Source organism: Panonychus citri, unplaced genomic scaffold, assembly GCF_014898815.1.
Source record: "Panonychus citri isolate SS breed McGregor unplaced genomic scaffold, ASM1489881v1 Contig00077, whole genome shotgun sequence".
NCBI lineage: Eukaryota > Metazoa > Arthropoda > Arachnida > Trombidiformes > Tetranychidae > Panonychus > Panonychus citri.
The window spans coordinates 2,312,623-2,336,635 of record NW_026515482.1 but is presented as its reverse complement, the minus strand read 5'-3'; the positions used below and the strand labels follow the sequence as shown (position 1 = coordinate 2,336,635).

General features: G+C 31.0%; 1 protein-coding gene across 1 annotated transcript in view; it reads left to right on the top strand.

Moving 5' to 3' along the window:
- LOC128386913 (paired box protein Pax-5-like) overlaps positions 1-16,807 on the top strand; it is a 39,610-nt gene extending 22,803 nt beyond the window's left edge. The window contains exons 3-8 of the mRNA XM_053346028.1: positions 5,387-5,552; positions 8,589-8,786; positions 9,755-10,056; positions 15,140-15,299; positions 15,365-15,570; positions 15,703-16,807. Of these exons, the coding sequence (XP_053202003.1) occupies positions 5,387-5,552; positions 8,589-8,786; positions 9,755-10,056; positions 15,140-15,299; positions 15,365-15,570; positions 15,703-15,896 (1,226 nt within the window). The 3' untranslated portion in view covers positions 15,897-16,807. The remainder of the gene's footprint in view (positions 1-5,386; positions 5,553-8,588; positions 8,787-9,754; positions 10,057-15,139; positions 15,300-15,364; positions 15,571-15,702) is intronic.
- The last annotated feature ends 7,206 nt before the right edge of the window (positions 16,808-24,013 follow it).

Genomic DNA, 24,013 nt, shown 5'->3' with positions numbered 1-24,013 from the left:
TGTAAATGTATTAACATGCACGCACTTTTTTCATTAAGACAAATTTTTACCTGTGTAATAAATTTTTCCAGGTAAATGGTAATAATAATAATAGTAAGAATATAATATAATCCAATGAATGGATTTCCATTAATCTCCAAAGGTATCATCTTGATAATCTGATGATGATGATAATGATTAGGGATGAAATTGATTTAAACCATTTCAACATGCAAAAGTCAATGAGAAATTATTTTCTCACCTTTCATGTTATTTTATATTTGGTTCATCTTAATTGTGATTTAAATTGTTGTTGTTGTTGTGATGATTGTTGTAATATCTTATATACTATTTGATTGCTTACACCTCAATTGATTGATTGATCGTAATTATCATTGATGATGATGATGATGATGATGATGTTAATTGTGTAACTGCAAATTGTTGTAACTTTTCAAATGATTTACCTTGTATTTGATTGTAAACCTTTGTGATTAGTTAATTTATCAGGTAATTATATTTAGTGTGTTCTTTTCATTTTTATCAATGAAAATGTTTTGATTGGTTTATTGATGAACATGATTATGAAAAGATGAGGAAGAAGATGAAAAATCATCAGACATTTAATCAATAGTAAATTACATGTTAACTTTTTGATTATTTCATCACATCAACAAAAATCAACACAGAAAAATATTTTCATCATTTTCAACTATTCAATTGATGAAGATAAGGATTATAATGATAATGATGATGATGTTGATGAGGATGATGATGATGATAAAGATGAAAGCTTAATCATTGATAAAAGAATTTTTTTTTCATCTTCTCTTCTTTTGCATCTTTTCAAATCATCCAATGTTATTATTATCATCTTCATCATCTTCTATCATCATGATTACCATTTATATCAACTGCCAAATTAGCCGATTGATGTTGTTGATTGTTGATTGAATAATCAGCTAATTTAACCTGTCAACAAATTGCTATTAACAAGGTTAACATAACTTATTTGTCATTAGTTATTGATTTTAGTTAAATTGTAACAATTTAAGGAGAGAGAAATATCAAAATTTTGAGCAATTAACTTAAAAGCAAGTTAGTTAATTAGTTTGTATGATTGTCACAATTGTTGTCGGACAACAACAATTAGTTTTAATTTGATAAGACAAGAGAGAGACAAAAACAATCATTGAATTGTAACAATATAAAGGTAAACATTCAAAGTAATTAAGTGACAATCAAGAAAATAGTGTCAAGTTGTAAGGGAAAAAATTGCAAATAATTTAAATCATAATGATAATCATAATTGTTACTATTATTCAACATGATATAACATAAGAAAAAAAAAATGGTCAAACATTGAGAGGGACCATTGGTCAAGCGATTCAAATTACTTTGACTTTAAACATCTCATTCTGCCTTCATCTTCCTCATCATATTTAATTCAATGGTCATCATCATCTTTACGGCCAATGAATACACCGTTATGTAAACACTAACTAATACTCACACTTGATGATGACCTTATTAAGGTAACAATGATAATGATAACCTAATATGTAATCTGATATTTAGCTCGAGGGTAAAAGTCAATGAAGCTCAGAAAGGTAAGGGAGATGGAAGACAAACTGTATCACTCACTCAACCGAATACTTTACTCTCTCTCTCTTTCTCTCTCATTGATTTTTTACATGGTATTGATATCGATGGTAAATCGAACTGATTTACAAGTGAAAAATTTGATCTTCAGTCAATTGAGCATCAGGAATCTTATTTTACTTATGAATGAATAGTAAGATGAAGATGGAAATTGATGGAAAGGATGAAAACCAGAGGAAAATGAGACAGGAAAGAAAGAGAGAGAGAAAGAAGATACAAAAGTCCCACCAGTCGAAATGAAAAGTTAACTGGTCATGCATTGGTAGTGTTCCATAGAGTGGATTCAGTGGAAGTGGGGTTTCCATGTTCATAGCGGTTTTTTTCTTACTCAGAATTTGCTCCTGGTTCCATGGTAGAAACTGACTACTTCTTGGTTTAGGGCCAATACAGCGAGAAGAATCAGTTTTATTTTTGGAAACCATTTCAACCTGAATTCGTATTAATTTACATTGTTTATCATCAATTTCCTCCTCCACCTCCCTCCTGATTCACCCACTTCGACCCTGTTCAGTTGATCACATTTCAATTCTGTGTCAATGAGATACAATCTTTTGTCCTTCAAGTGGACATTATCAATTCTTAAAAATTAGTTCAGAATAACAGGAACCCAAGTAATTTCCGTTTCCTCTGTGTTCAAATTTTATCACTTATAATTAGCTAATTCGGATCATCATCACTCAATAGTTGAGTCTCAAATTACTCGTTCAATTTTTTTTTTCGGTGCAACAATAGTTTTTCTTGTTTTAGATTTTACAATTAACTGTACTTTTGTATAATATGATTACTGTCCAGTTCGAGTGGTCTCATTGAAGTGTCAATAGTGAGACATTGAAATATCAATTTCCATGGTAAGATTATCTAAATGAGGGAAAAGTTATTTTTCTGAACAATCATGTGATTGGATTGATATGCACAGGAAATGTTGATGTAGATGATTGAATAGTCATCATTGATTATCTTGTAGTTTATCATCCTCATCATCGTCATCATCATAAACTACAAGATGATAAACTATGAAAATACATTGTACTCAATTTTGAGAGTGTGGAGGAAAGAGCAACAGTAAAAGTCCACCTCAAATTGATGAGATCTCCACAACAAAGAAAGTTATTTCTCTCTCTCTCTCTCTCTCTCTCTCTCTCTCTCTCTCTCAGTATCATCTTCATCCTCATCTTGATGATGACTCTATTTAACTTCCATTGTACGATTCGACTTTTTTCTTTGCTAACTTCCACTCGAAGAGGGAGAAACTTTGTCTTCAAACTTTACCTTTACAATGAACAACACAAACATATGCAAGGCACACACATAAACACACAGAGACTTTACCATAGACATTGAATGTCACAGCAGAAGCATAAGAAAAAAAAGAGACTCTTTTTTTGTATTGTTACTGCTCTTCCCTCATCATCATCATCATCATCTTGCTCTCTTTCTTTTTCTCTTTCACTCTTTCTTTCCTTCGAAACATTGTAATACACATAGAGAAAGCAAAGAGAGAGAGAGAGAGGAAAATGATGATGATGAGAGAGAGAAAAAAGAATCCAATGTTGGATATAATGTATCTTTTTTCTTCTGCTTGTAAAATGTTGCCTTCGATCCTTTTATAAGCTCATTCAACGCTTATTATTATGATATTATTACCATAGGCACTATTATTATTGTTATTACTCTTGCTTCCTATTGACAATGAGAGAGAGAGACTAGTATATTATATCTCTAGTCAATTCTGACGTTGACTTTTTCAGGCCATTCTTTTACTTCGAGCTGTCAGTGTTTCATTGTGAAGAAAAGATCAGAAAAAATAATAATATCATCGCTACTACACTTTAAATACTTTACGTTTATTCATCATAATGTTATAACTTAACAACTCATATAATGTATTTTCTATTCATCTTTTGTCACTGGTTAGAACTCGATGTTGAACAATTTAGTTGTAACATTTTTCTTAATTTCATTTTCCTTGTTAACCAATATTCGATTTTTGTTCATCACGTTTTATAACACTTTCCATTTGAATATCAATGAATGAATCTAATGATGATGATGATGATGATGGTGGTGGTGGTGATGTGCATCGTGTTGTTGGTTTGGATGTTGATTAGGAATGATAATAATTTTGACTTATACCCTTGATCCTTGGTAATGACAGTTTCAATCTAACGGAAGACTGGGAATCTTTTGGAGCGGGTGAATGAATAGTTTGATAGTGGGAGAGGAAGAGGGTGTTTAGGTGAGTGGATATGAAGTGAAAGTGTCTGGATAACGGTTTATGATACCACAAGATGGCGAAGTTAATGCCAAGATGATATAAATTGGAATCATGTCAATGAAAATCTCCTTTAATTTCACGCTTAACATATCATCTTTATCTTTTATCTTCATCATCTTTATCGTCTTAGTAGCATCATCATCATCATCATCAAGAGGGTGGGTGAATGGAGAGAGTGAGGGTGGTAAAAAATGATAACCAATGTTACGAACTAATTTTACGGATATTTTACCGAGGAAAAAATTATTCCTCTCATTTTTTTGCTTCTTTCGAGAGATGATCCTAATTATGATGAAGATGAAGATGAAGATAATAATCTCTCTCTCTCTTTCTCTGAATTTCATGATGGAAATTGTGAAGGAAAGAGTAGGAAGATGTTTAGAAGAAGAAAAAAGTAAGTGGATAAAAAGGAGAAGATGAAGAAAGAAGAGTAAAAGAAGGAGGGATCTAAATGATGAGGAGGTTCTTCTTCTCATAGATGATGAGGATGACGAGAAGATGATGATGCTAAGACTCTCGAATATACCAAAAGTCTTCTCTCTCTCTCTCTCTCTTTTGCTCTTTTTTTTATATCCATAATTTTCGAACTCATTTTTTCGCTCGTTTTCTAGTTCTAACCAAGTCGAAAGTACGATAACAACACTAACCATTAGTACACACGAACAGTCAACAATTTAATCAGTGTATTTAATATTCACAATTAGTTAATCATCTTCATAATCATTTCCATAAGGTTTCCAATTGTTTAATATTCTTGATGTCAAATTTTTCAATTGTTTGTTTACCCAAATGGATTATCAAGTGTTGGCCTTAAAATTAAATCTTCAATTTTGATTATCGTTTATTGTTGTTGACAATTAATTTTGATGATGAAAAAATTTTCGACATCATCTTAATCGTGTGGTTCAAATGTGCATCATTTGTTGACAGTTATAACTGTTTCTCTGCAATTTAAAGTGTCAACTCTTGATTAACAGTTTTAATTGTGTGTTACAAATACAAATTGATTATTGATTATCATTCAGGATCAAAAGGATTTTAAGTTGATTTGTTGAAGAATCAACGATTTACCTTTTAATCCTTTTCCTTATATAATTAATCCAATGATGGATTTAACAACAGCTTACAGATACAATGCCTCCATGATGGAGTATTATTCATGTCAAAGTGAGTTTATCATGTGAAAATCATCATCATCATCATCAATTGGCATCATCATTTTACCTCATCCTTTAACTTGTTGTCACTCACAATTGAAATGTGAAACCATTTTGAAATTTAATCATTACAATTGAGATTAACATTAATCTGACAATCGGATTTCATAATATCATTGCATGATTATCACCTAGACACATACACACTCACACTAATTAAGACACATAATCATAATTATTAATATCTATGTTCAATTTTCTAATAATGATAAGTTTTTTTCTCTCTTTCAATCAATTTGATGATATTTTCTAGGTCATGGAGGAGTAAATCAATTGGGTGGAGTGTTTGTCAATGGGCGACCATTACCTGATGTTGTTAGACAGCGAATAGTTGAATTGGCCCATAACGGGGTCAGACCCTGTGATATAAGTCGACAGCTTCGAGTATCACATGGTTGTGTATCCAAAATTCTGGGAAGGTAAATATGATAACCTTTTCAATCAACTTCGATTTCAATATGGAATATCTTTCTTACTTGAGAACTTTGGTCAACTTTTCTTTCGATATTAAGTTATCCATATTCCTTTGAATGGGGAAAAGTTTCCCATCTGATTTTTCAAGTTTCGCTTTGTCTTAGAGTTCGAAGTTTTCATTTTATTTCTAATCATGAACTGAATTTTCATGAATTTTTTTCTCTCTTTCGTTCTCATCTTTTCATATCAACTTTTCCTCTGTCAGTTTATCACTTGATTTATATGCAATTGCGCAGTTACATCATCATTTTCTGTCTCTTTCATCATCATCTTGTTGTTGTTCATTTGGTGGAAGATGAAGAGAAGGAAAAATCTTCATTGAATATTATAGGATAAAGATGCAGAGAGTGAGAGAGAGAGAGAGAGAGATGATGATGATGATGATGAAAAAAGGCGGAAGAAAAGGTTAGATTCTTGTTATAGGTTGAAGAGGTTCATCATCAGATAGGAACTTTTTGTTCATCACCAAGAATCATCATGGTAGCTAATGAATAGATGGAGAGATCGAAAAAAAATCGCAGGAAAAAAATTCTAATCCCGAGAATGTGAATCAATGATCAACTAATTTTTTGTGTTTATTTGCTTCTTTATGTGTTAACCATGTTAATAGAATTGAAAATGTATGAATAAACAATGGAAAGACTAACATTGAGATTCATTGTTCATTTTGAGATAATTCTGGTTACCAGGTAACATGGTGAAAAACAACAACAACGATTATGATTTAATGATAATATATCATAACTGTAACTGTTTTTAATCATCTGTTAATTGAACTGGATAATATGTATTTGTTATGATTGATACGCATCCCCCAGTCTCTTTCATAGAGAGAGAGAGATAGAGAGTAAAATTTCATCTCTTTCTTTTCCTCTTTCCTATTCTTTGGTTCGTAAAAAAACGTTCTTCCGCTACGCCGATTCTCACTCACCCCGAACATCTAACGTCAAGGTCGTCCCTTCATCAACGTTTTCATCACCATAGAAGTGAGAGAGAGAGAGATGATGATGATGAAGATGCGAAATAAAATGAATGTGTGAAAGCATATCAGTCGCTCCTAATTTTTTTATCGGTTCATCGCTGCATGGAAAAGGGAAAGTGACCTAGTGGTAACATTTTACATAGAAGAGAGTTAATCGAGCTTAACCAAATGACTCCTAAGAGGTGAGAGAGAGAGAGAGAGAGAGAGAGAGTAACCAGTGGTCAGTATAATAATCATATGCATCCAAGCTTGAGGATAGAAAACCTTGAAACTGAAGATTGATCAGTTTTTGTGGAGCGAAAAAAGAAAGAGTAAAAAGAAAGTGAAATCTGAGTAAATTCTGAATGAAAAATTTTACTCAGATATTTAACCCTGAATATTGATGGCCAATGATGCATGGTCAACGTGGTTATCTCTCAATATTACAGTTATATATAAAATATGATTGCAATGTTATTGATTGGAAAAAGTTCTTGAAGTATAAATCAACACTAGATCATGAAGAAATCGTAGACTTAGAGATTAAGAAGTAGATGAAATTCATGAAAAGTTCTGATGGCGATGAAGTCGTTAAATTCCTGGTTCTCTCTCTCTCTCTCTCTCTCTCTCTCTCTCTCTCTGTGATTATTTTCAGATTTCAGGTTTATCTTGATGATTGTAAGTGAGAAAGAGAGAAAAAGAGATGAAATTTGTTCCAAAATAGTTTCATGATTCATGAATTAAACCCTAATCTTGCACCAGATCAGTCAACCAGGAATGTTATTCACACTGCAATGCACCATTGCTGCCTCCTGGTCACATGACCATAGCCGTCTGAGTAAAATGTATAGCAAGTGGAAAAGTGAGTTATCTGTGAACCATGAACAAGTTCAGTTAACATTATTCAGGGGAATGAGAGTTAGAGAGAGATCATCCTGATGATAGAAGAGGAAAAAGGAGTGAAAGTGAGATTCATTTCCAATTGGATCCACATGAATGTATCCAGCTGAGATTTGAAATCTTTGTAATAGATTCGGTGTCTATGGAATGAGAGAGAGAGAGAGTGAGTGAAAAATTCTGTGAATTCTGGATTCGTCTGTTTATATTCATGAATCATCAATAAAGAAAAACTAAACCTACGATTACAACGAAATCTTTTATTCGTTATCATTTAACCAGCCAGCGAAATCAAACAAAATAAAAACGATTCATTTGTTATCAAAATTCATTATTCATTTACCTTCATGATGGAAATTAAATTTAGAAACAAAAAAAAAGTTTCGCTTTCCTTTTTCGTTGGAAATATTCAGGTTATTTTGATGAACTTTTAGCATCCTCATCTTTCATCTTCTTCTCCATCCTTAAGTCGGTTCACTTTGTTTTCGCACAAATAACATTCTAATTTTGTAGAAAGAGAGAAACAAGATAAAGATGATTAGTGAAAAGATGAAGATAATGATGATGAACAAGTCAAAGATGATGTTCTGTTCACTGTAATTTAAATCTGTTGATGAAGATGAGGATGATAGAGAGAGAAAGATGTGAGAGCCCTTTTGTCCGTTTGTAATAAGTGACCTAAAAGGTATCTTGTGTCAAAGTGTATCAATGACACAGAAAAAAAGGAGATACAAAAATCAAGTCAAGTATCATCATCACCATCCTCCATCTTTATTTTTATATATTCATGATGATAATCATCTTCATCTCTTTACAATCAATGGACTTGATACAACTTTATCATCCATCCAAATCGTACTAACACCGGAAGAAGAGGAAGAAGAAGCAAAAAAAAACGAGAAAGAGAGAGAGAGAAAATGATTATTTACGTAAAAGAAAACAGAAATAAAGAGAAAATCATCATCATCATCTTCTTTTTCTTCTTCCATCTTCATCCTGTTCAAATGAAATAGAAAACAAGTAAATTCGAGCGAAGTTTTCCATTCGAAAGTTATTCCATAACAATCTCATGTACATTCAGCTGATTCCAAGTTATAACTAATCTTAATCTCTCATTGAACAGATATTATGAAACAGGTTCAATCAAACCTGGGGTCATCGGCGGTTCTAAGCCCAAAGTAGCCACACCTAAAGTGGTTGATGCAATTGCAAATTACAAGAAACAAAATCCAACAATGTTTGCCTGGGAGATACGAGATCGCCTATTGTCTGATGGTATTTGCGATAATGATAATATACCTTCAGTTTCATCCATAAACAGGTAAGAACTCAGCATCATGCTCTCAATGAGTATCAACATGTATCAGAATATGATAAGGGGAGAAAGAGAAAACTTAATCTACAATCAGAATGGTTGTCCTTTAAATTGAATGTTAATCAATTTCCATCATCATCATCATCATCTCTAAATAAAAATAGTCTCTAATGGTTGAAGAGGATTAAAGTTAGTGATCAATTGAGAATCAGCAATTAGAGGTATCATCTGTTATCATCATCATTATCATCATCCTAGATCAATGCAATTACAAGAATAACCATTTTATCAAAAGATGAAAGAGTCAGATAAAATTGATTGGAATATAATTCAACAGGGAATTCAAAGTTACAAGGTGACTCTATACAGAATATACTATATCTATGATGATGATAATATAATTCCCTCTCTCTCTCTCTCCAACCCACCCCACTCTTCATCAATTTCATCTTGTCTCCTACACCCCAATACATATCTCTCTCTCTCTCTCTCTCTCTCTCTCTGCCCTTTACCCCTTGCGGATAAAAATCTTGTTACATGTTACTTGATAATGTAATCATCATAATCTGTTATCATCACAATTGACAATCAAAATCTAACACTTAATTCAATTGATTATCAACAATAAACAACCAGAGAGGGAAAAAAATAACAGATAAAAAGTTCTGATAACAAATTAAGTTTCAATATCTTCCTGATTTGTTGATATTAATTTCCAATGGAAAGTGAATACAATCAGTTGATAACATGATAAAAATTGAACAAATATTTAAGCCAATTGATTAACTAATTTGTCAATCGTAAACAGTTACAATTATTGTCACTTACCCAACGAGTAGAAATAGAAAACAAATTCTTAATTGTTATTTAGATTGAAAAAGATAATCTCATATTTACCTTGATCCATTATTCTAATCTCATTTTATTTCACATTTTTCCATATTCTTTTTTCTGGTCTTCATTTCCGTTTCCAGAATTGTCCGTAATAAAGCAGCAGAAAAGGCAAAACACTGTATGAACAATTCTAGTAACAATTTGAACAACAATCACAATTCAAATAGCAATCAAAACACCAATTCAGCTATTTCACCCAATTCCCATTCTCAACCTCATAATGTAACCTCCGTAATTGTAAATGGAGCCCAACAGCAATCACAATCAGCCCAATCAACACCAACCTCAGCAACTTATTCAATTAACGGTATTTTGGGTATTGAAGAGCAGCAAAGGCACCAGAAGAGGAAAAATCCATCACCCAATGAGAATCATATTGAAGGTAAGTCCAGAATTCAAATACATCAACAAATGACCATCACAACCATTGAAACATTATCATGAAAACAAACAAACAAACAAAAAGGACTTAATGATTTACCAAATTGAATCTACATTCAATGTGTCTTGATGATAATTTAATCATCATCATCATCATCAGCAAGGGTATGATAATAATCTAAGTGCACTTACTTTCAATTATCATTAAGCTTCATGTTATCTTGTGATAACCTTAATCTGTCCACCATTATTATCATTGACCATCAGGCTTACAGAGTTAACTTGGAATCTGATGTTTCTGTTTTTTTTTTGCTTCTCCATCCTCATCAATTTGAGAGAGAAAGAGAGACTCAATTGATGGAAACCATTGCTTTTTATGATATTCTTTTAGGTGGATCTCTCTTTTTTGCCTCTTCCCCTGTTCATTGTTCACCTTGGAAAAAGGAAGAAGGTGGAAAAGAGAGAGAGAGAGAGTGGAAAATATTTTCCACTTCCTCTGGAGATTCAATTCCATTCAGTTTATTAGAATTGTTTTCCATTCTCTACTTCTGTAGATACAACAGAAAGAAACACTCATAATTGTATCATCGCCTTTACGAGTTTTTCATCATCAAATTGTTGTTTTCTGCATTTTAGTTATCAATTAAATCTTAGGTGTTTATCATCACAGGAAAAACTTTTCTCTCAAATTATCTATTTAATCTTGACCATCATCACCATCACAGATTAATGAGGTGGATAGTAAACAAAAAAAAACTCAAGATTACACTTTTACATTTCTTAATTATGACCAAATGATTTGCAATTTAGGTGGAAATGTTTATTGTTATTCACATTTTAACAGATTTCATGGTTGTTGATATTATGCATTTACCTTTGGTATCTTTGCAATTATAACAACACACAATTGCATCAATTTGCCCTCAGGCCATAAAAATTCATAGACAGAGAGTCAAGAGTCAATTTTGTAAAGGAAGACAAAAGTTAAACGTTACAATAGAAATGAAAAGCAATAGTATTTGAATTGTTAGAAGTCAGTTGTGGCTTCTACCACCACCACCACCACCACTACCACCTCTAAAATCCTCGTTTCCATCATCATCATCATCATCATTTCTCTTTCTTCCCTCCAAACAAAAAAGCTTTATGATGAAGATGATGATGACAAAAACGCTTTTGACTTTCTCTGTCTTTTTAACCCAACAGTATAATTCAAACTCTCCACCAATCGAATGTCCTTTTCCCGCTCTCATCATCACTTTCAATTGTTCACAATTTACACCTTTATCATCTTACAAACGTCTCACTCTCATCATCATCATCATCATCTCCATTCAAATAATCATCATTGTAATCATAACCATATAACAACAATAATATACATCAGCTCATTACAAATGTTAATCTTTCAATATCAATGATAAAGTTTAAATAGTAACACCGATCAAGATGATTAGCTTTTACTAAGATTTATCAAATGACAATTAAACCAATTAAATGGTCAGTTAAGGGTCAGTTTTGTTACTTACATTAAAAAGCAGTGAAAAAAAAACTTTAACAAGATAAACTTTATTTATAACATGCAAACTTTTAGTTACATGAGATGAGGATTTTTTTACCACCGCGTCCATTAAATATCATCATCATTAAGGTTTAATTTGTTTTGGCATTAAAAAAAATAACATCAACTACTAATGATACATTAAGGATGACAAGATGAAGATAAAAGAGAAGATAATATTTTAATTTAGACAGAAAAATAGAAAGAGAAAGTCAAATTTGTCTTATATTCACAATTAGCTTGATGATGAGGCGACGAAACTTTTTCTTGTGGTTTTATCATCATCTTATCCTTAGGCTATTATAAGATGATGATGATGATTATGATGATAATGATTAAGACACAAGACAAGTTAATTATTTTGTAACAATATTATCATTAAGTTAATCTAATTATTATTATTTATTATTATCTTTGCACCTCATCAGTTAATTTGCTAAGTGTGAGTATCTTTAGATTAACATGAAGATGATGATTAACTTAGACAAAATGATTTAATTTGATTAGCTTAATTTGAATGATTGTGACAAATAGAAACAATCAAACAATTAATTGTCATCAATTTCAAAACTGTAAATTACAAACAATCAAAAAGATTTGATTTTATCTCTTAATTGTTATTATTATATTTACATACCAAGTAAATTTTTACCGTTACTTTTGTTCATTAATTATTACAATTAAACTGGTAATTAACCTTGGAAATAAGTTAATTTTTTATTATCCTGTTTAATTGTCAATTAAACCTTGATATTAATTAGTCTTTTTTTACCATTCTCAATTGTTAAATTGTTAATATCCTTAAATAATTTACTTTTATCTTGATTAAGGCAAAAAAAACAAAATTAACTTTGATTACAATTTGATTAGTTTTTAAACTGTTTCTTCCGGAATCAAACCATTGAGGTTGATTAACAAGCCAGATAATGATTATAACTGTCTAATGATTAACTTATGATTATCTTTGTTGTCAACACAATTTACTTAATCATTTGTGTGTATTAACTTACAAACATAATTTAATATATCAAATAGAGAGTCAATATTGAGATATAATCGGATTAGCGGTTAATCAATAGAAAGGGAGAGAGAGAGGGATGAAGTTAATCTTGGATTTAATTTGATTACAATCAAATTAATAGATAAATAATATTTTCCCCAAGTTAATCAAAGTGGCTCACAAAAAGTGAGTGAAAATCCAACTGTTTAAAATGATGAGGATGCTTTTTAATTGTAGGAGGAGGAAGAGGAAACAGAAATGTTTTTACAATGAAAAGAAAATGGAAGAAAATTTTCAAATTGTATTGTTAAAAATACTATACAATTGATGATGAAAACCTATTCATCTTACATCTTCATCTTCATCTTCATCTTCATCATCATCACCACCACCCACTTCCTAATCCTCCACATCATCAACCCACCGAGTCCCTCAATGTCCCAGCATGAGTGCTCATTGTTACGATTGTGAAAAGTTTTTTTCAACAGAAAAAAAAAATCTCAATCAATTTATACAAAATCCAATGGAAAAGAAAAGTTAATTGTTATCTAGTTAATTGTTAATTCCAATGGAATATCAATTTAATCACTTAAACAATCAACAAACAAAAGGGCAGAGGTTAAATGTAATCAACTCCCAAGCAATCAAAACACATACACACACTCATTCACTTACCTTAATTGTTTATATTGTTACACAAATTAACTGATGATTATATTTGATTTGAGGTTTAATTTTACCCAAATGAGGATAATCAAGGATCATCATTTGTCTGTGTTATATATTATTGATTATCTCATTGTGATTTAAATTGATTTTCAAACACTCTCTCACTTTAATAACAGTAAATTGTTAGCGTGATGGTTAATTTTTACCACCATAGGAACCATAGAGATCGTGACTTGTGAATATTATCATTTTCTTGTTAACCATTAACGTGATTCCATGTTATCTGTTACCATGATTATCATTTGATTACATGGGTTTCACAATTAATTTTTTACCTTTACAATTGATTATTTATTGATGATTAACTTATTAATGTTCATATATCATATAAACAAATCGTTACCATTTAATAGTTGATCTCAATCTCAGTTAATTGTTTACAGGCAAAAGTTTAGGATTATCAGATTATCTTCATCTTCATCTTGATTCTGGTGATGGGAGTGGATAGAGGGTTGATCAACAAAGAGGCGGATGATGATGAAGATGATGAAGATGATGAAGATAATGATGATAACCTCTTGATAATTTAAGGTCACACTGATTGTAAGTAAAGTTTTCCCGCTGAGATTAATATTGACTTATCAAAAGGACTCTTATATTATAATAGGTTAGGACAATTTTCAGCGGAAATTACGATTGGTGACTTGAAAAAGATGATTATTATTATTTAACTGTGTTTATCATCATCATCATCATTATTATCATCATTTTCCTCCCACTTCACAGGGAATCTTCATCTTCCTTTATCTTCATTTCTCACTCTCTTGAAACTCACTACATGAAGTCTCGAGTATTGTTATATTGCTCATTTAAGGAGGGCGATAAAAAAAGTTCTGATTCTTTTTTATTACTCATGATGATGATGATGATGATGATGTTCATCATTATCAGATGAAGTTCATTGGGCGAGACTTTATTTTTAAAGATTTTCGATTGAATTGAAATTTTGTTTAGACAAAAAAAATTACATTCTCTCGATATTTATTATTATATAAGAAAGAAAGAAACAAAAAAAAGGGTAAAATAATTTCCAGAACTCTGAGCATTCTCACTTAGTAGATATCAGAATGTTTCATAGAGAATTTATTTCAACTTATATTATATCTTTCATCCTATTGGTTCATCACCACTGGGAGTGCCTTTGATAAGAGAAGAGGAGAAAAAAAAAGAAGATGAAGAAAAAAAGTCTTTGTAATCAACTCTTTCCAGCATCATCATCATTATCATCCTCATCTTTTTTTTCTTGCTTCTTGTATCATCATCATCAGCAGCATTATCATCATGACTCCTCATGTGTATCTATAAAAAGGAAGATGAGTTATGTGTATTTATATGAACAGAAAAAAAGAGTAACATTATTGATCCATTTTCATATATACACTTTCAAATATCTCCCACCGACACTTCCTTTCATCCTCCTCCCACTCATCCTCATCTCTTACCTCTCTCTCTCTCTCACTAACCCACCCCACCTTCATCTTCATCTTCCTCTTTATGAACTTGTTATTCTTTCAAATTCTTTCATAGACAAAAAAATAAATCGATATTATTGATTCTTTCTCCTTCTCATAAAACCTCTCTCTCCATATTCATGATAATCTCAGGGAGAAGGAAAGAGAAACTAAATTAATTCCATCATTCCAACAATTAAATGAACTATTTTAGATAAGACCATTTAATCAACATGCAATTAACTTTACAATGCCTTTGATTTCATGATAATCGTTTCAATATTTTCCACGGAGAAATCAAATTACTAATCTGTTATCCATTTCTGACCAATTTTCACCATAGATTTTAAGACCGAGTCATTTAAAACTGAACCTTCAGTCCCATCAAATGCCAGTAATAACCGAACCACAACTTCACCCAGTTCAATACAAAATGGTGTCGATAATGATTCTAAAGCACCCAAAAGACCTCGACTTTCAAATAACAATCAGCAATATAATGGGTAAGCCTTTTAATCAATTTAAATTGTTCACAATTCTAATCAATCAACCTTTTCCTATTCCTCAGCCTCCATGGTAACAATGATCTCTATAGCGTTTGGAATAGCGGAGTTAATCCAACCTCGGGCTACACCTTGATAACTGAAAATAGTGATCCCTCCATAGGTCAAAGTCACCCCACTCATCAACAACCCCAACAACCCCAACAACAACAACAGCAACATTATGAAATAACAACTTTATACACTCCACCAACATCAGCCTCTTCATTGGGTAAGAATCACCATCATCAATATCACAATATTATCCCTTTTGAATACGAAACGATTCCCGTTCACTTTTTTTTATATAATTGACCTTTTCTAATCGATTTGTTTCTCGTCCCTTTTCAATGTCCAATTTCAGGTTCGACCTCAGTGACCCCTCCCAATGCAACCCCTGCAGTACCAAGCGAGTATTATGCCACATATCATCAAGCAGCCTATGCATACCCCAACTACACCTACAATCAACCTACTCCCGTTCAACCAATTTCGGCTCAAAATAATGCTCAGGATTTGTACCAGAATAATATTCCCATCATGCCCTTTTTCCAATGACAATTAACTCAGTAATTAATTAACAATTGTAATCAATCCAAATCAAATCTTATCTCTCATCTTTTTACCTCATCTTTATAAATATTATATAAATCTTATCATTATCATCGGATATCAACATCAACACCATCACAACAACAGCAACACCTACACTTAGTGTAATTGATAATTAATTGATTGATTATCGATTGTGAATCTTGAAAAAACAAAACAAAACAATCAACTGGTCAGAAAAATTTTTTTTTCTTCTTCTTCTTCATCAAAACAATTCTTCAAGATACCAAATTGACCACACTGACCATTCAAAAACCTTTTTCCCACTGACTGATTACTCAATTAACGATGCTAATGATTTAATGATAATTTAATTGAGATGGTAAAATGATGAATGATTAAGTAAATTGTAATCTATTAATTTTCGCACAACAATCAACTTCCAACACCAAAAAAAAAATCAACAACAATTATATAAACAAAAAACAACCAAACCCATAAACACAAAACACTTTAATTACAACAATTAACTCTCGAAAATTAAAACTTATATATAAACAATTAAAAAACGATTTTTTCCCTGGGGCAAAATGAAACAAAAGTGAAGATAATTAATATTTTATTCCTTCAATCAAATGGGTGTTCAATTGTTCAACTCTCTCTCTCTCTCACTCTCTCTTTATTTCCGTTTCCTCTCCTTCCAATTTAATTATTATTACCTGATTATTACACCTTAATTATTATTATCTGCTCACTCTCTGAGTCTCTCTCTCTCTTACACTTTGATAATGTCTCTCTCCCCCTACCACACCCACTACCTCCCACTTATAAGATGTAATATATAATATTTATCATTAATCTCATCGTTTTTTTTTGCTGCAAGAGATAAAGAAATAAATTAAATGTTATTGAATAAATTGACTTCCGTGTTTATTTTTTATCAATTTGATTGTTTATCAGCAATTTGATGATTTAAAGATGATAATCAATTTTGATTTGCCTCCATGAACTTGAATATGTTTTGATTAATTGATTAATTTGGTTCATTGGTTCGTGAAATCAATTGTGAACCTTGTTGATTGCTGGTGTTGATGTGTGAATGTGATTCCAATTTGATGATCATTGTGTGTAGTCTGTTGATTGTTGATAAGATGATGGTGATGATTAGTTAATTGTTTTGATTGTGTAGCAACAAAAAAAAACCCCGAAATCTAAATGAATCAATTTTTTCATTCTCCATTTTTACACAATTGTGTCTCTGCAATTTAACCGATAATCAAGTGATCCGATTAATTTATGCAAATTCAATCTCCATCTTGATTACGTGGCGGGTTTTTGGTTATCATTTCCCTCCGGTGGAAACATCAGAAACCTCATGCTCACCTTTTTCGGCTTCCAATCAGATTTAATCACAATCAAGATCGTTGTTGGAAAATTATTTCCAAAATTTCACTGCTAATCCATTGGTGGATTAAATTAACCAGAAGATTATGATTAATTGGATTACATATTCACTCACCTTTACTTTGAGTATTAAGTGACAATGTTGATTGATTGGTAAATCATTTTGAAAGTAACTGTTTATTGTGAACCCTTGGATTATTATTATATTTGAAACTACAGAATATCAAATGTATGTAATAGTTTTCAATGGTGATTATTAATATTTCAGTGATGAAAAGGGAAGATTCAATGATGATAATGATCTTGTTGATGATGATAAAAGATGATAGGTTCTGGTATCTTTTGGGAGGTAATGTTATTGGTTTTGTTACTTGTTGGCTGTTATTACTTTCCCATCATCATCCTTTTGGATGTAAATCAATTTGAGATATAAAAGTAGTGGGAGTCAGATTATCCATCAGAATATGAGAGAGAAACTTCATCATCCATTTATCTTCCATGTTTTATCGTTTCATCTTCTCGAGGTTTTCAGTTTCTATCTAGTTTAAGGTAATGCAATTTACATGTAACTTCCTCATCTTCCGTTTCTTTTCCTCCTTTTCCTCCTTTTCATCCCACCTTCATCTTCCTCATCCTCATCCTCATCAGTGACTCTTTCAAATGATATTCATGTTATTACCATTAAGATAATTGAAACTAAATTAAACTCAGACATTGAAAATTTTGAACTTGAAATTTTATATTAATATGATTTTTCTTAGCTACTTGTTGATGAAACTCAATTAATTTACTTATTGTTGTTGATTAATTTGAGAATTTTAAATCAATGTTAAAGGTCAACATTTTCAATTTCTCTCTGGTAATTTATCATTATTCATCCTTTTACTTTCTTCCTGGTTTTGGATACAGATGAGTGAGATAGTCTTTCCATGTTTAGGTAAAATAGGTGTGTATGTCTAGTATATTGGTGTTGTGAATTGGGGTGAGGTGAACTGAGGTTAAAAAGGTCCAATGGTTACAGATAATTTGATACTCGGTCAACTACAATTTATGTAACATCTAAGCTTGGCTAACCTTGGATTTTATGGTTTCCTTGTTTCTAGGTTACTATTTCATTCATTTTCAATACGAATCTCTAGTTACCTGTAAACTTGAATATCTCCTCTTTCTCTCTCTCTTTTTCTGTTTCTCTCTCATTTGGTCTCACTTTCTCTCTGGTCTGTTACAGGTAACGGAATAATGAGGATGATGATGATTATTCACACTTTTATGGATATATTGCCATAGAGATAATATTATTATGTGGTTGATTGGTAGATGAATCAAGTGAACTGAATTAAAGTAGTGAATTTAGTGAAAAATTGTTTCAATGAATGAGTAAAGTTAGAAAAATGAATAGATTGATATTATATAATATAAATGAATGAATGAGTGAATGAATGAAAAATATTTGTAAGTAAATCTCAATCTCTTGTTATATTGATATGGTCATGGAGAGGTAATCTTGCAAACGAATGATCATCTTCACTTTTCATCTTTATCATCCATCGTCATCATCAATACCAACTTTACTTTCTCATCTTCTCTCTCTCTCTTTCTCCATCACTTCCACCCACATTTACATCATGTGTTCCAATTCTTCAGGTAAATTCAGGTATGATACAAACATAGAAACGCCAGAAAGTGAATCAAAAATAAAACGAGAATAACATACATTCATTATTCACCATGAAAATGATTGAATTTCACAGGAATCATCTGATCATTGACCAAACTTTTAAAACTCCAAACTCGAACATCAAGCCTCTTGTTTCCATAGAGATAATCATTCGAGTTCAGAAACATTTATATTATATAGTTTTCTTTCTCGAAAATATATAACATAGAGAAAAGTCAATGACGATAATCTCATGGGAGTGACTGAATAATAATGATAATATTTTACCAGTTAAACAAGGAGGAGGATGAGGAAGATAAAAAGAGGACAGAAAAGATGAAATAGAAAGAAAAAGAAACTAACAATCAACTTAATGTTTTCATCAAACAAATTTCATGATTGGTGATTTACTTTCCCTTTAAACCTTCAGGTCATAGGTGAAGATTCATCAAAACTATCGAGAGCAAGAGATAAACTCACCTCTCACTCGACAAGAATCATTTATATTCATTTAAACTTCGGTGTGTTTTTTTTTCTCGACAAAAGATGATTTAAAATCCACTCCACCCTCGGATCAGTATTCAATTTGTGATGATGATGTTTCCACCTTGGGAGAATAAAAAAATGAAAATTCTAAAATAAAAATCATTTTTCACCTTTAATTCTCTGTAGAATTTTATTTTTATTTCTTTTCTAAAAAAAGTTCTATTTCTCTCTCTCTCTCTCTTGTTTCATCTTCACTAATAACAATCATAATCGTCACAGTTATCATCCGATAAGCAAGGAGAAGATGCTGATAATAATGATGCTGGAAGATGATGATGACTTTTTCGTGACAAATCTGAACATTAATATTATCGATATGGTTGAGAAAATTTTCCATTTTCATCCTCATCATGATGATGATAAAAAACAGAACTCGAAACTTTCAACTTTCAAAATCTTCATCTTTATTTCTGATTAAATGTAAATCCATTGATTATCAAATGATATTAATCAATTCCGACGTAACTAATGAATAGTTTAAATGAGTAATAAGCAAAAATGATTAGTTAATCATTTCCATATACACTACTAGTATCAAGTTGATATTGTAATGATAATCGTAATGGTTGGTAATCTATTAACAATCAACTAATTCAGTTATTAATATTAATGATAAATATATAACTTTTTTTTTCATTAGAATCCATTTAATCATTGATTATCATTAACGATAATAAAGTTTTTCATCAATGACAATTGTTTATTGTTACTGATTGAAAGGTTTGCTTTATTTTTCTGGTGATTAATTTAACAATCAATTAATTGGGAAGGTTATTTTTAGGATAAAAACAATTAGCAAACTAACAATCTAATTAAATCAGTAATAATAACGATAATAAAAAAAACTGTCAACTTGTTTTTCCTGACAATCGTAGGTCCATAAAGCTCAAGGTAAATTTAAGATAATAAAGTTTTACAAGGTAAGATAATCAACTTTTGTCACCAAGGTTGTCACGATATTAGCATTCAAATTATGTTGTAATTTCTCAGGTGAATATGAGAAAGATGAAGATGATAATGAGTGAGAGAGAGAGAGGCAAAGATGATGATAATGACTGAGATGAGGAAACGGTTAATTATGATTGAGAAAATTGTAATTTTCTAATGTACTTTACCTTTAATCTTGTTTCTGTAGATGAACAAGGTGAAACATTGAATATTAAGAAAGATGATAATGAGAAGGAGGAAGAAAAGAGGAAGATGAAGATGAAAACTGGAAATATTAATATAATGAGAAGATGAAGATGAGAGAGATGACAATTTATTATTACCTTTCAGATGCTATCACTGTACCATGAAGCTCAGGTAGATTATGATGATGATTCTGTGACCCGAAAAGGACACGAACATTTTAATTTTGTCTCTCTCTCTCTTTCTCTCATTCACCTCCTCCTCCTCCTCTTTGCCACTCTCCTTTTCCCTCCACGGAGACACTCTTGCCCTGAGTATATGACTAACAATTGATACTAATTTACAATTTTCCAATTTGATTGTTGTTTCCATCTATTAATTTAACCTTAATTGCAATTGATTATCTCCAAATCTCAAGAGTTAAATCAATTTAACTTTCTTAATCTGTTTCCGTGTAACTCATTAAATCTCAATGAACAATTTGTGATTATTGAAGGTAGATTAATGTAGATAAAGGTCATTGTGATTGTTCAATCAATTATCTTGGATTTAATTAATTCCTCTAGAGGTCAATTTACTTGATCTCAGGGTCAGTTGCGATAGGTTTCACCCTTTAAAAGTATTCATACTGACAACAATTTAGCATTTGATTTATATAAAACTTTAATGATACAATTAATGAATCAATAGCAATGGTCAGTATATATAAAGTAAATGTCCAGTTAAAATGAAAAGTTTTGATAAATTGTAGCAAAAAAGTAAACGATTGCAATGATAAAAAGCACAGGAAATGATTGAAACGTTATTGCATTTTTATTAACCCCGAGGGTATGATAACAATACAGATTGATAATAAATGGTGATGATAAATCAATTGAACAATCAAAGAAAAAGAAACAAAATAAAAAGAGATTAGTATAAATCTTATCCTAAATCGCAATTTAATTGTGGATAATTTTTCAGTGAATGGGAATGTTAACAGAAAAGTTCATGAAACCAATCAGAATCTAGAGTAATCTGTTCATGTAGAATTCAAATGAAGGTGTATCAAGGTGCTGTCTCAGCACGATAAGGTTACAAATTTTTTCTCGTTTCAGTTGATTCATATTCTAATTCAAAAAAAAACAGTAACATGATACACTGAGATGATGATGATGATGATGATGATGAGATAATAAACAGTGAAAACAAACAAAGATGATGAGGATGAGGATGACAGTCAGAGTATCTCTTGTCCTCTCTCTCGCTCTCTCTTGCTAATCATATGAAAGTAAATGGGATCGGGTTGACATCTTAATACATGATAGCTCATCATGTTTACTTCATGTCGACAGAGTCATCGTAATCTTATCATTTGGCTCAATCTTTGACCTCAATGTTAATTTATCTCAATAATGGTTTGCATATTTAAAGATGGTGATTATGATGATGATGGAAGATGGAAGATGAGAGATGAGAGATTGAGAAAGGAAAATGATTCCTATGGAATAGAATGTTTTTATTTTTCTTCTAGCATCATTTTTCTCAGTCTAAACTTTTATCCTTCTCCATCATTATCATCTTTATCTTCATTTCAATCTCTATTACCATCATCATCATCATCATCATCATCTTATCGTGTTTATCAAGTAAATTGTACCGTTAACATTAAATCAGTGAACGTTAAGCCAACCATTGAGTAGTAACTACATCAAACTATTTTTAAGTGATTACATTTAATTGTAGATGAGATTAAGTCTCTCACTATGAAGATGATGAAGATAAAGGATGAAAAGATGATCCTTTCCAACAGTATCATCATTATTATCAACATGACAACAAGTATCTCTTAATTGTCATCATCATGATAATGATGATAATAATTATTTCTTATTTTTTTTTCTCTCTTCTCTTAATTGTAAACTCAAAGTACTTTCAAGCTTAATGTGAATCAATTAATTGTGGTCGAGTTTCTATCATGCTAATCGTGATTAGATTACAACATATGTATTAATCCAATATTCGTAATTAACATCAAATCAGTTGATTATCATTGATTACACATCATTGATGATCGAAGTCCATTCAGTAAATTAGTATCATCACCTTTTGGTCAATTAATTGTCAAGTTAACCAATAAGAAGTTGATTCGAGCCTCAGAACTTTATTTTCAATCTTATCACATCCAATAATCTGAGGAAAGATCAATTTACATGGAATTAAATTGTTAGACTAATGGTAAACAATTAAATTGATTGTTTACCAATGTTACAGAGGAAACTAAAAAATTGGACACAATTGATATTGTAAATGTTATGTATTCATGTTGATGTTTTTTTTTTGATTGTTTGTGATAAAGTCAATATATTGATGATGATGACGATGATGATGATGATGATGATGATGATGATGATGATGATAGTGGCAATAAAGATGTTGATAAATTTTGGAGGGTATAATAGACCCGGTGGATAGAGTGAAAGTGAACAGAGTTGACAATTTAGAAAAGGGATCAACAATGAAGAGTAGAAAATGATTTCCATTGTTATTATGAATAAAAATGATGATGATGATGGCGGAAGATGAAGAGGATGAAGTTGATTGTTAACGCATTTGGTGATTGCAAGATGATGAAGATAAGCTTTAGAGAGAGAGAGAGAGAGAGAGGAGGAGGAGAGTTTCTTATGCTATCAATTTGCTTTGGATCATCATTTTGATTGAAGATGAGGATAAATATCATAGATGATGGAGGATGAGGATGAGAGAGGGCAAAGTGATAGAGAGAGGATACTGATACATTATGATAAAGGTGAAAGTCCAAATATCAAGATTAATCAAGCTTCTGGTGGCTGAACAATTTGAATTGATTGATATTAATTGGTTCATTGGGTTGGATAATCAGTAATAAACTGTTTTTTTTGTTGGGTGTTGATCATGGTGATAATATTGATGATTATCATTTGAATTTGCATCTCGCCTCAAGGTATTAAGGATTAAGTATGAATTTTTTTATCCTCTTACTACTCATTCAAGACTAATTGGTTAATCATTTGCTTATGATGATACCACAAGCCTAATAACTATTGTTCAATTGTTGATGAGATGAATCAAAATATCATCATGATTGAATTGACTTTCACAATTTCATGGGAAATGGTTAATCATACTTCAATCAAATCAACAATATCAACTTTATGTTATCAACAAATATCATCCATTTATCAAGAGAAATGATGAAATATAATCAAGTTAATTTAGTTTTAATTGCCTAATGGGCAAGGAAAAAATTTTGCCATTTTGAAAGTGAAACAGTTAATCAATAATTTGATCAATTTTCATTTATTGATATTTTTATCATTATTATTGTACAATCATCATCATCATCATTAGGATGATTATCATCATT